Source organism: Patiria miniata, unplaced genomic scaffold, assembly GCF_015706575.1.
Source record: "Patiria miniata isolate m_02_andy unplaced genomic scaffold, ASM1570657v1 HiC_scaffold_26, whole genome shotgun sequence".
Lineage (NCBI taxonomy): Eukaryota > Metazoa > Echinodermata > Asteroidea > Valvatida > Asterinidae > Patiria > Patiria miniata.
The window spans coordinates 9,381,096-9,393,198 of NW_024037065.1; the positions used below are offsets into that span (position 1 = coordinate 9,381,096).

The following is a 12,103-nucleotide window of genomic DNA, read 5'->3' on the forward strand; positions in this document are numbered from 1 at the left end:
TATTGTTAAAGTAAGATAACCGCACTTATGCAATGTCTCGGTCATAAACTCTCATACAGTACTGAGTGTACAGTGCAGAACAAAGTTGCAAAAAAAAAAAACACTTCGGAATTATTACCCCTGTTCATCAGGTATGACACCAGTTGTCTGTAGTAGCTTGAGATCAGCTCAATCCTGACATCAGCTCAATCTCTATCCTCACAGATCCCATGTATACTCCTGGTCAGAGAGAGGCAATTGAAGTGAAGTGTCTTGCCCAAGAACACAAGTTGCTATATTATTAACCACTTCGCGCTGGGTGTATTTTTGCCAAAAATTTTGATATTTTCAAAAGGTAACATTTTTCAGCCAACTTCTGATACACAGCCAAATGCCACAAACACTGATTCGCAAGAGCAATTTCAACAGTATTTGTACCATATTTTTTGCCGAAATCTCATATGTTTCAATACTCCGGGGTGTGCACTGGAGCGTAAATTGTACAACAATAGGCCGTGCACAATGGCCCACACAACGGTCAGCACACGGTCCGCCCCTACAGACAACACTGACTTTAGGATTAACATGTTTAGATGTCACCCGGAGGCAAGTCGAGGCAATCTTGACGTCTTAATCTGTCAGCCGTGCCTGGGTGCAAAAACAACCAGTGCGTGTTATCACAGCCTCCGGCGCAAACTGGTTAGCAAGGAGTTTACATTGATAACCATTACCCCGTCATTCTTATCCCCAGCCCGTTTTCCTCGGCGTAGCCAGCCTGCCATTGCGATCAGTCCTACAGTCGCCAGACCTTTCCTTGCTCAATATAGAGGTAGATGCAAGGGACAAGACTCAGTCCGATTCCCCAACCATTACAGGCGCTGATGAGTCCAGCGCCAGTGGAAGTGCGAAGGATGCAGTCGTTGGCACACTGAAGGTAGGCCCAGTTTTCAAGACACAAGAATGATTGTCTTTTAACAAAACTGATTTTTTTTTTCCCTGTAAATTTTTTTTTTCCCTGTAAATTTTTTTTTTCCTGTTTTGGTAATATTGACATGCAATTTGTTTTTTCTTTGCAATAAGCACATTGTTTTATAACAGTGTTATAAATCTGGACAAGTTTTTGCAGAATGTCAATCTTGAAATGTAGGATGGTGTTGCACAGTATTAACGCTTTTCATTACCATGCATAGGGCAAATTGCTCACTCATTTAACCAGTGAATGAGTATTAAAATGATGAGAATTCCAAAACCCTCCATCCAATTAGACTGAAACTTTTGCTGAAGCATACATTTTTATATGTGTGGCAAATCTCACAAAAAACCATCTGTTCATTGGACAGCCGAAAAATGGTAAAAACTAATATGATGAAGAAGTTATTTTTCTATTTTAATATTGGGTATTTCTAACATTTGAAGATTGACAAATTGGATAGATTTTAACCCTCCCTTTCTGGCTGGCAATTTCAACCAGGCCAGCCCAGCAGTCAAACTAAATCAAGTGACTGTTTGTAACAGTTGAGTGCTCCCTGCCTTCATAAAGCAGGATAGACTGGCTGTGATTGTTATGAAACCTGATATAGCCATGCTTTTGACTGTAGCTGATTGATAAGCCAGCTTTGCCTACCAGTTTACCTGCTTTTGTCTGTTGATGGAATTTGACTAGTCACAGTGCCTATAGAAATTTGATCTGACTGTTGGTGACTAGTCTCTGTGAAAGACATGGCAGGGGAAAGGATTGAATGCTTGACTGTCTGATTGATTAAACTTGACTGATTAAACAAAAGAATGAAATGAAATCGTGATTTGTTATTTTGTAGTCACGAACATAACAATCAAGTAACACCTACCCAAACTTTCCCTTTAGATGTCCATCGAACTGGCGTCAGACAGCAAGGATTTCCCCACGGCGTTAGCCAGGATGAAACTGGCCGAGCTGAGAGGAGCCAAGATCTGCCCGCTACCGTCCAACCAGCCACACCTGCCCATCAAGATCCCCACGGGATCCGTGGAGAGTGACAGCAAGAGCTCGTCGCGGAGTGTGCAGACGGATAGTTTAGCAGCCCAGGTAAAAAAGGGAACTTGAAAAAAAATGTCCTGGATCATATCGTTTGGTAACATTATTCAGTCACAAAACGTATCGACCGTGTTTCACAAAGTGACAAAAACCTCTATATCCTGTATAAAGATCATCTCAAGATGATCGCATGTGAAGTTAATCCTTTTTTCAAAACACATTTTCGACCAATTTGTTGCAGATTTAGGAAATGTTTGCATTGTCAGATAACGTATGCTTTGTTCTTAGCTAATTCAAAGGTGTTTGTTAAAATCTCTTTTAATTAAACAGTATTTGTTAATAATGCCTCTAATTTTCCTATTACTTTGTACACAGTCTTTGTCACTTTGTGACTACATGAAAAAGCTTCTTTCAACTGCCAATGATCTAACGTCCAGCTAAAATACCCATGAAATTTTCTGCTGAGATTTTTCCTTTTGTCTCAGTTTTTAGTTTACATAAGCATCAGACACATGATTAATTTTAACTCCGGTGGTTGCTCGGTTTTTAAGGTTGCAGAGAGCACCTCAGGTGATAAGGACGAGCCCCCTACCTCTGGCAGAGAGCCCACGGAGGGGGTAAAGACAAGTAACGGACACAGCCAACCTCAGCCCAGCCGGAAGCAGGCACAGAGGGGAGAAGAGAGACTACAGGAACAGCCAAGCAGACAGATGACAGATGAAAAGATTTACGTAAACTCACAAGATGATGCTGCACCAAAGACAAAGACCCAATATGAGGTTCGAGAGCCAAAGCTTGTAGTTTCTGCAGAGTTAAACCATTGCTATGATGTCACACTATTGATAAAAAGTGTGGATTCGGAACTACAAATCTGTTACACTGGTCACAAAGTGTGGATTCGGAACGACAAATCTTTAGTAAAGTGTGGATTCGGAATTACGAATCCACACTTTGAACATGTCGGACAATAATGTTCTCTCTATAATGAGCATTAATAGGACCGTCTGCATGAAAACTTTCCTTCCGAAATTACCCATGCATCTTCACTGTCAGATTCTCCACCGTCACTGGAAAAAAAATTCTTTGAGTCAGAAAGAAATCGTCGTCTGAACTATCCATGTTGACGGAAGGAGCCTACACACAAAATGACTTGGTTGTACAGGTGTGGCGATACACATTGCTTGATAAGAGCCTCGAAAAACTCCCTTGTAAATTACCCTATAAATGGCCACAACTCGACACGATATGCAAGTCTTTTCATCTCCACTCACTGGACTGTTAATGACAATACTTCTTTTGACGCAATGGTTTAAGTCGAAGAATACACTCGCAAGTGTGGATTCTTAATACAAATCCACACTTTCTCCTGTATTCTCCTTAACTGAGATCCCCAATTTTATCTCAAAGAAGAGAAGAGAAGTTTCATCACAAAAGATGCGTTCCAATCTGAAAGCTATAATTCCACCAATTTAAAATTGGATTTGAATAACACCACATGGTAGCGGTATCACATCTAACTACTGCTTGCCTGTTTGATTTGTTTCAGGCCAGGACCTTGCACTCTTTACTCTCAATCCCTGAGGGAAGAGCGGTTACGTTCCACGGTGTCGCCCCGTTGATATCGGGTAGCAATATTCCCCATGTGCCACCTCAACCACACGCAGGTCTGGGAGTTGGGATATCAGGTAACAGTCAGTTTTGTTTGTATGCACTCCATATAGGAACAGTAGATGGGCTTATGTAAGCAATCATGCGATCTCAACACTGTGTACATACATTGGTTCGCTGGACGCATGCTCACAACACATGTTAATCTGATCTTTATCCCTAACTGCCCTGAATCCTTCAAAATCCTCTTTGCCAAAGTGGATGAGTTTGGAGGCTTGAGGTTACATGGCAAAAGTGCCTTACTGATTTCGTAGGATGCACTTTGTCAAGGTCTTGGGCCAGACCTTGTGTTGTTTTGCTCAGCCATGCATAAATATGAGCCTGGATTATGCTTGAAATTCTCCGTACTGCTCCAGGATGTCACTGGCCAAGCCTCAACATGTTGACAGTCACTGCCGCAGGATTTCGCAGGATTCAGGCAGTGGTCACCCCTCCACGGACCATATTCAAGAAATAATGGAGGAATTTGCAGGATTGAGGCTATATGCCATTTTTCCATGAGGCCGATTGGAGGATGTGGTAGGATTGAGGCTACATCCTAGCAAAAAGGCCTAGGGAGTTAGGGTTAGTAAGTACAAACAAGTAGATCTTCGAGAAGTGCCTGTCACACTGCAGCAATGTTGCTCAGGTACAAGGTACATCACCACCAAAGCATATTTTCAATTATGTTTAAATAATTATACTTTACCTTGGTGAATCAATTTATTTAACTTCAGGGCTTGGTGGCAGGGACCAGACGACAAGGAATACCTACCTTGTGTGCCGTTTGTTCTGGAGTGACGACTCCGTGAGATCCAACGTGTGCTGGGGCACCACGGAACCAGACTATAACTTCATGCAGGTAAAGAAAGAAAAACCAAAAACTTTGCATGTCAAAGTTATCTTGAGTCATTTTTCAAATTTCGGCTTTGGCCTAACTTTGGGCTCCAGAATAATTTTTGAAACCTTTGCTGTTAGGACACAAATGAAAATCCCCCAATGTTTGGCTGCACAACTTGGGCACATAAAGCTGAAACTTGATGCCAATGCTGGAGTTAGAACCCTAGATTTTGAAAATGCCGTGGATTGATAGCTTGAGGGTCTCGAGCACAAGCGCAAAATCTGAAACTGAGTTCAAAATTGCACTTAAGACATACCTATTTAACATTTAATTATTTTGTGTTGTAAAGCGCATTGAGACATTGTGTAATGCGCTATATAAGAACCATTTTATTATTATTATTATTATTATTATTAGATCTTATGGCTGAAGCCAAAAACCAGAAAGGTAGCCAAGTTTTGGAAAACCTCTTTGGTCAGTCACTGGATTGACAGGTTTGCAAGTATTTTACTTAACAAACTTTGGCCTTTCTATAAGAAGAATCTATTGTCGCCGCTCCACTAAGAAACTTCATTTGTACCTGTTCTTGGTTGAGCAGGTGTCTCCGGTGCTGCTCACCCCGTCGTTGCTGGAACGTGCCAGGAATAACTGCATGGTGATTGAGGTGTGGGACAAGAAAACGTCAGCTCAAAATGACCAAGTAAGTTTGTGCAACTTTAAATAAAAAATAACTGACTTGTAATGAAATTTTTCTTAGTGGCAATTTAATATTTCGGTTTTTCCTTTCAGTGCTATATTTTACGTTCAATTCAGTTTTATTTCATAACTTCTATAATGAACACAAACAAAAAATATGTAACTTAATAGTAGATAAACAAAATATGAAAGGAAATAATAAAGATATATGGAAAGCAAAAAGTTATGAGGAAGATGTTGGAAGCCAGGGACTTATGAAACACTTCCTTTCATCCCTATGCGCCCCCCCCCCCCAGCCCAACCTTCAAGACCAAAACAAATCTGAGAATTCCCGTTACACCCAACTACCCCTTCCCAACCTAAGATGTTCCATCAACTTACTAAAACAAGAATGCATTTATAAAACAATGTACACTGTAAATACTGTGAGAGTGGCAAAGTAGTAATAAACAAAATGAACAAAATCAGTTTCCTTGCAAATATTTACTACACAATTTTGTATAAATCAAATTAGGTTTTGCCCTTCACCGACGTTTAAACACTGTATTCTCAGTGTGTTACCTCCCGAGTGAAAGTTGGAAAAATCACCCGGGTGGGACTCGAACCCACGACTCGTGGTCCCACCCGGGTGATTTTTCCAACTTTCACTCGGGAGGTAACACACCTGAGTATACAGTGTTTTAAATATCGGTGAAGGACAAAACCTAATTTGATTTATATCACCCAGACGTAAAATTGCATCTTATAATAATTTTGTATAAGCACTGTATGCCTGATGCTTTCTAAGATCTTTTGAGAAAAAAATCCATTGGCTTGCTCGGGTGGGACTCGAACCCAGGACCTCTTACTCAGCTGTCCAGCTATCTTACCACTCAACCACCCTGCTTACTAGGGTTGGCTGGTCGATTTAAATCTGAGTTGCTGTCGATTACTGCAGGCAGCAACCGCGGATGGAGTTGAACAGGGAATAAATGGTCATTTTTGAAACCTTTGCTGTCAGGACACAAATGAAAATCCCCCAATGTTTGGCCGCACAACTTGGACACAAAATCATAAAGCTGAAACTGGAGTTGAACAGGGAATAAATGGTCATTAAGTATAAGGAACCTTTATGTGGCTGACTTTTTGTTCATTTTTATTATTACTGCAAATGATTTGTTTATCTGTAGCTTGTTGGCATTGCCAAACTGCCACTGCACCAGTTCTACATGTCCTTCCGAGATGAAAGGATTGCCAGTACCCTACTCAAGTCACAGGCGAGTAAAAAAAAAAACCATTCATTTGATTATCTTCCCTAATCATACAGGGTGAGTCAAAAAAACCAAAACCAAAATGTCGGGACCATTGTTTTAGTGAAGTTCTGCATGTAGCACTTTCAAAATCTAGGATATGAAAGCCCAATTCATAAGCTTTCTTTTAGTACAAGATTCATTCAAATCACTCATGTACTTTTCAAGTTACAGAATTTTAAACAAAACCACCGTTTTAAGGTACTGTCCACGGATCACAAGAAGGTAAGTGTTCTTTCAGCAAAACGAAAACAAATCACGTAGGGATGTGTGTGAATTGTTTTCGTTTTGCTGAAATAACGCACACCCTTTTTGTGATCCGTGGACAGAACTTTAAAACGGTGGTTGTGTTTAAAATCCCGTAACTTGAAAAGTAAATGAGTGATTTGAATGATTCTTGTTCTAAAAGAAAGCTTATGAATCGGGCTTTTATATCCTAGATTTTGAAAGTGCTACATGCAGAACTTCACTAAAACAATGGTCCTGACATTTTTCAAGTGACACTCGCAAAGTGTTTAAGACCAGCCAGCCATGTCTTTATCATCCGTTTAAGACCTGCCACGTAACGGGCTCTCGACCAATAGGAATGGGTGAACTGTATTAGGTTTTTATGAATGACATTTTTCATAGGGGCCATTTAAGATTAGGTTTTTCCTTTCAGTGCAATATTTTGTATAAGTACTGTATACTTGGTGCTTTCTAAGAGCTTTTGAGAAAAAAGCCATTGGCTTGCTCGGGTGGGACTCGAACCCATGACCTGTCGCTCAGATGTCCAGCTATCTTACCACTCAACCGACATTTGGGTTTCACTCTTTTAACTCACCCTGTACATTGTACCAATCTCCAGCCAAACAAGAAATCTGAGTTTTGCAATAAGCACCAGTTTATCAGATTTTGTTTTTGGAAAAGGGTGCCCGAGTAAAGTGCAACACATATCTTCAGTGCATATTTTTGGTCTTCCCGTATGAGTAGTCGAAAACACAGTTTGATATGCGAAGTTGTTTCCTCTTTGTTCAGTACCCAGTTGTAGCGGTCGACAATTACGTGAACATCGTAGACCCTTTCACTGGGGTCCAGTATGGCCAGCTGAAAGTGCTGCTAGCTTTAGGGTCTTCCGAACAGGTAATTACATGTATGTTCCAAAGCTCTATAAGACAGGGACATTATAAATGACAAAATGAAAAATAAAAGTGACGGCCTCAAGATAACTATTTCTCTAGGTTTGCAGAAATGTTGATGTGCATTATGATAGAAGCACATTTTCATTTTGACTGGGGGTTCACAATCTTGCAGGGCAATTAAAATCCTCAGTTTGTTTCGGTTTACTTGTATCTCTACTTCATGTTCTTGGCATTTCATTTTTCGTACCACGCCAGATTAATATGGTGATGTCTCTCCCAAAAGAATCAGGCCCTACTATTATTACGCAGTTGTCGACTTCTGTTTTGATTTTAGATCTCTGCTCTTCAGAGACTGAAGTGCGACAAGGATGCACTAGATACCAGACCCTCCAGGCCTGGTCACTATCTAGAAAGGTAAATTTGTCCAGAATTGCATCCTACGATTGTTAAGCAATGATGGGGTGCTGTGGTCCAATGGTTACAGTGTTCGACTCGTGTGCCGTGGTACATGGGTTTGAATCCTGATTGGGAACACGGTGCTTGTGCTCTTGAGCAAGGCACTTTACCAATATTCCTTCGTTCTTTGGATGGGGCGTAAAGCTGTAGGTCCCGTGTAATGTGTAATGCATGTTAAAGAACCCAGTAACACATATTGCTAAGAGAAGGGGTTTGCCCCGGTGTTTCTGGCAGTGGCTACAATATGCGCTGCAGCACCTTGTAAACCCTTTATAAAGGTGCTACATAATGGGTCTCATTTTTCTCGTAAACTTCATTTACATGTCTTTATAATTAGACATAATTATCAGCGCCTTGAGTACCTAATTGTTGGTAGATATGTGCGCTATATAAGACTCTGGTATTATTATTACATTGTATATACATATGCCGATGAGACAACAGGGTAGTGAGTGGGCAACTGTTTTGCTGCCATGTAGCAAACTACAAGATATAACTTCAATGGTGATATAATCCCCTCCAAAAATCATTAAAACTGCAAGATATAGCTGTCTCCAAACAAAAGTCTTAAAGTTCCTTACAAAATGTTTTTTTGTAGGGGCGAAGCTGTTACCAGGAACATGGCAGAGCAAGACTCAACACAAGACGAGCTTGGTATGTACATGTAGAACTTCATAAGAACACAATGTTCCAATGTCAAAATGTGAACTTGTCCACCTTTATTCTTTATATAATTTTTTCATCAAAGTTTGTCTGTTTATCACTAAAAGGTGAAATAAAAACATTAGCATTTTTAGTGCAGAAGTTTTTGGGATGCAGTCTCACAAATTACACTTGGATTTTTCCTCATTTTTGGGCCTTCCAAGATGCAAGTCAATTTGTAGCAATACACATTTTCTCATCCTTTGGCATCAGTCGAGCACATCTTTGAGGTCGTGGTAGAGGGCGTGCGTGGCTTGCCGCAGCTTGAAGACACGGTCTGGGGAGAAGCCGACTGCTTCGTTCAGTATCACTTCCCTTCCCAGTCACCGCCTAGAGGAGCTCCTGATAGTGCTAATACCATGTCAGGTAATTAGACTCTTACAATCCAGATTCTTTCATCTCAACCCCTCAACACCAGCACTGCATTGTATTACATTGTATTTATTCCCTGGTGAATCCATAAAAAACATGGAAAGTTTAGGTGGTTGTGAGCGGTTCAGGGAGTAATAGGCATATTTTGATAAACTCAGGATGGTAGAGAACTGTCAATTGACATTGGCCTTGGTGCTCCAAATTTGTTGAAGCACAAAGAATGTGTTATTGGTGAACTGGACAGAGTTGCATTTTTGGAGTTAGGGCTAATAATAGTCTATCAATTTCACTCCGTACTTTCTCTTTAATCCTAGCTCCTAGGTTATATTGTTAGGAACCTTCCCGAGTCCTCCAAAAATCCACCACTGTCCAGAAACCAAAGGCACTTTCTTTTTTCATTAATTTTCAAGGACTTTTAGCCACTTTTGATACCTTTCTAAATCGTGCAAAATCAATTGAAACCTTTTAGTGGATTCTAAACGATCTTGGAGGGTTTGGGTTTAGATACTGTTCTGTACCTTTTATTGAGCATGAAACCGGGCTTCAGATCTTACATACTGTAAGTGCTCATCAGCTTGGGCGGAATAGCTCGGATGCAGCATCTGAAGGCACAAAACTCTACCCAAGATACCCTAGGTATGAGACTGATAGGATCAAAAGCACTATCATTATGAAAGCAGGTAGGTTATGTTGGTTTATATCTTTACCGTGTGAGCAACTTGACTAAGAGTACTTCTGGTAACATTGTTGTACTTTTCCATTTGCAGTTGGCCCCATCCTGGCCCCCCACCAGACCCCCACCACCCTCTGCATGCCGGACCCTACCTTCCACGATGTATCCAGGCACAGGCTGCAGCTACCGAGGGGCACGCCGGTGCAGAGAGAACTCCTCACTGGTAGGCACAAACACAGATTGATGGCAAAAGCAAAATATTGCAATTCCCATAGGAGGTCTCTTGTTATCTCATGACGTACCTCAGCCAAATTTTGTGGAACTGCCAAGCACAAGTCATTTTAAAGACATAGTCCATCATTTGTAATTTGTTCATTTTGTTCGTTTGAAGCAACAAAAGTGTTCGAAATCTAATGAAGGATACTGAACAACTAGCCTGATGAAGTTTCAGCTCAGCTTCAGCTGTATTTTCCGAGAAAAACAGCATTCTAGGATCTCAATTTCAAATCAAAAGTTGCTAAATCATGTTTTGAATTGTTTTGAATTGCAGCTTTACACGATGTCGCGCACTGATCCGACGAATTATAGCAACCGCGCGCGCCTGTGCGTCGTGTCAATGCTTGCGCGCTGCGCCGAATAACAAAACGAACTTCTAATTTGAATTTTCCTACGGTGCTTCTTAAGACGCACCGTTGGAAATGCCTTTTTTCGTTGATTTCTTCAAAATGACAGCTTGCCAGGAAGAATAATTTCACAGGGAGTTTAGTCCCCTTACTATCTTTTAACCAGTATGTTTTTCAACAATAATTACGCCAGTTACTTTTTTGGATAGCTGCAAATGATAGACTCCGGCTTTAAGCACATTTTTTTCTGCTGAAGCAAAAACCCTTTAGTTAAAGGTAGAGCAGATCATTTGCAGCTATCCAAAAAGTTACTGAAAAAATTATTGTTAAAAGGCTTACCTGGTTTAAAGATAGTAATGGCACTAAACTCCCTGTGAAATTATTCCTTCTGGCATGTTGTCATTTTGGAGAAAACAATAAACGAAGGTCGTTTCCAAAGATGAGTCAAGTGACGTATTTTTGGAAATTTCCGTGTGTAGTTGGTTTGTAATTGGGCGAATCCGTGAATGGGTGCCTGCAAGCGTTGACATGACACACACACGCACGGTTGCTATTATTCGTTGGTTCAGTGCGTGACATCGCGTAGTGCAATGGACCTGTTGCGGTAGAATTGCGTTAGAATCACGTCAACGCAGCATGTGAAATATTGTCCAATTACATGAAATACAAATGGACGTGGAACGCGCAAAATCTGAGACAAAAAAAACTTAGTGTACAAAACTCCATAGGGTTGTCTAAGGGGCGTGGCTAATTGGCAAACGGCGATAGGTCAATTCAAACATGACTCGGCACCTTTTGAATTGAAATTGAGATCCTAGAATATTGTTTTCTCGGAATATACAGCATTCACTGAGCTAAAACTTCATCAGGATTTGTTGTTAAGCACCTGTCGTCAGATTTTGAGCACTTTTGTTGCTTCAAACGAACAACTGCACAAATGACAAATGACCTACTCTACCTTTAAGCTATAGGAACCACCTTTGGGAATTCAACATTTTGTCAGAGGAAAATCTGTAGTTTTTTCCTCTCTTTTCTTCTCACCTGATTTTGGTTAATAATATTTTCATAGCGTAACTCTTGTCTTATCTATTCTATCTTATCTGCAGCATGTGCTGGTGTTGGCGGTGGAGCCGGGGGTATTCCGTTTGAAGTATGGTGCCGCTACTACTACCCCAACATCAGGGACCAAGTTGTTGCTAAAGTATGAATACATTTCTTTCTTTTTTCCAGTGAATTCAGCATTGTGTTCAGGCATGCAACTTTCCCTCGTATCATCTGATTTCCTCAATTTTTTACTTCACACTCATGCCGTTAAAAATTGAAAAACACTATACAAAGTCTTGAAAAGATTTGAGTTTCCTCATTTTTTTTGTTTCTTCCAAGTTGCATGCCTGTGTGTTTCTACCTTCCAATGAATGAACAATGCCTCATGGTTTTTGTCTCTTCACAGACGAGCCTGCCCCTTGCCAAGCTGTGCGCCATGGTGACCATGCAGAGACGCGGGGAGCCCAGCGTCCAGACGTTCTCCCTGCCGCTCCGGCTGCAACACCCAGACCAGGACTCGCTGACCAAGGAACAGATTGCTAAGGTATGGGGGGGGGGGAGTGGTATCTGAGGAAAGAATGTTGCAACCTGACGCTGCTTTTTTTTCTTCATATATCATTTCAATAAAGGTCAGTCATTGCAAAAA

At 40.9% G+C, this 12,103-nt stretch overlaps 1 protein-coding gene across 1 annotated transcript in view; it reads left to right on the top strand.

Annotated features, from left to right (window-relative positions):
• Positions 1 to 12,103, top strand: part of LOC119733812 (C2 domain-containing protein 3-like) — a 46,483-nt gene that overhangs the window by 17,974 nt on the left and 16,406 nt on the right. The window contains exons 8-21 of the mRNA XM_038207182.1: positions 731 to 913; positions 1,844 to 2,044; positions 2,545 to 2,772; positions 3,540 to 3,678; positions 4,378 to 4,502; positions 5,080 to 5,181; positions 6,347 to 6,433; positions 7,484 to 7,588; positions 7,922 to 8,001; positions 8,642 to 8,697; positions 8,959 to 9,111; positions 9,885 to 10,013; positions 11,520 to 11,614; positions 11,864 to 12,001. Coding sequence (XP_038063110.1) covers positions 731 to 913; positions 1,844 to 2,044; positions 2,545 to 2,772; positions 3,540 to 3,678; positions 4,378 to 4,502; positions 5,080 to 5,181; positions 6,347 to 6,433; positions 7,484 to 7,588; positions 7,922 to 8,001; positions 8,642 to 8,697; positions 8,959 to 9,111; positions 9,885 to 10,013; positions 11,520 to 11,614; positions 11,864 to 12,001 — 1,821 coding nt within the window. The remainder of the gene's footprint in view (positions 1 to 730; positions 914 to 1,843; positions 2,045 to 2,544; positions 2,773 to 3,539; positions 3,679 to 4,377; positions 4,503 to 5,079; positions 5,182 to 6,346; positions 6,434 to 7,483; positions 7,589 to 7,921; positions 8,002 to 8,641; positions 8,698 to 8,958; positions 9,112 to 9,884; positions 10,014 to 11,519; positions 11,615 to 11,863; positions 12,002 to 12,103) is intronic.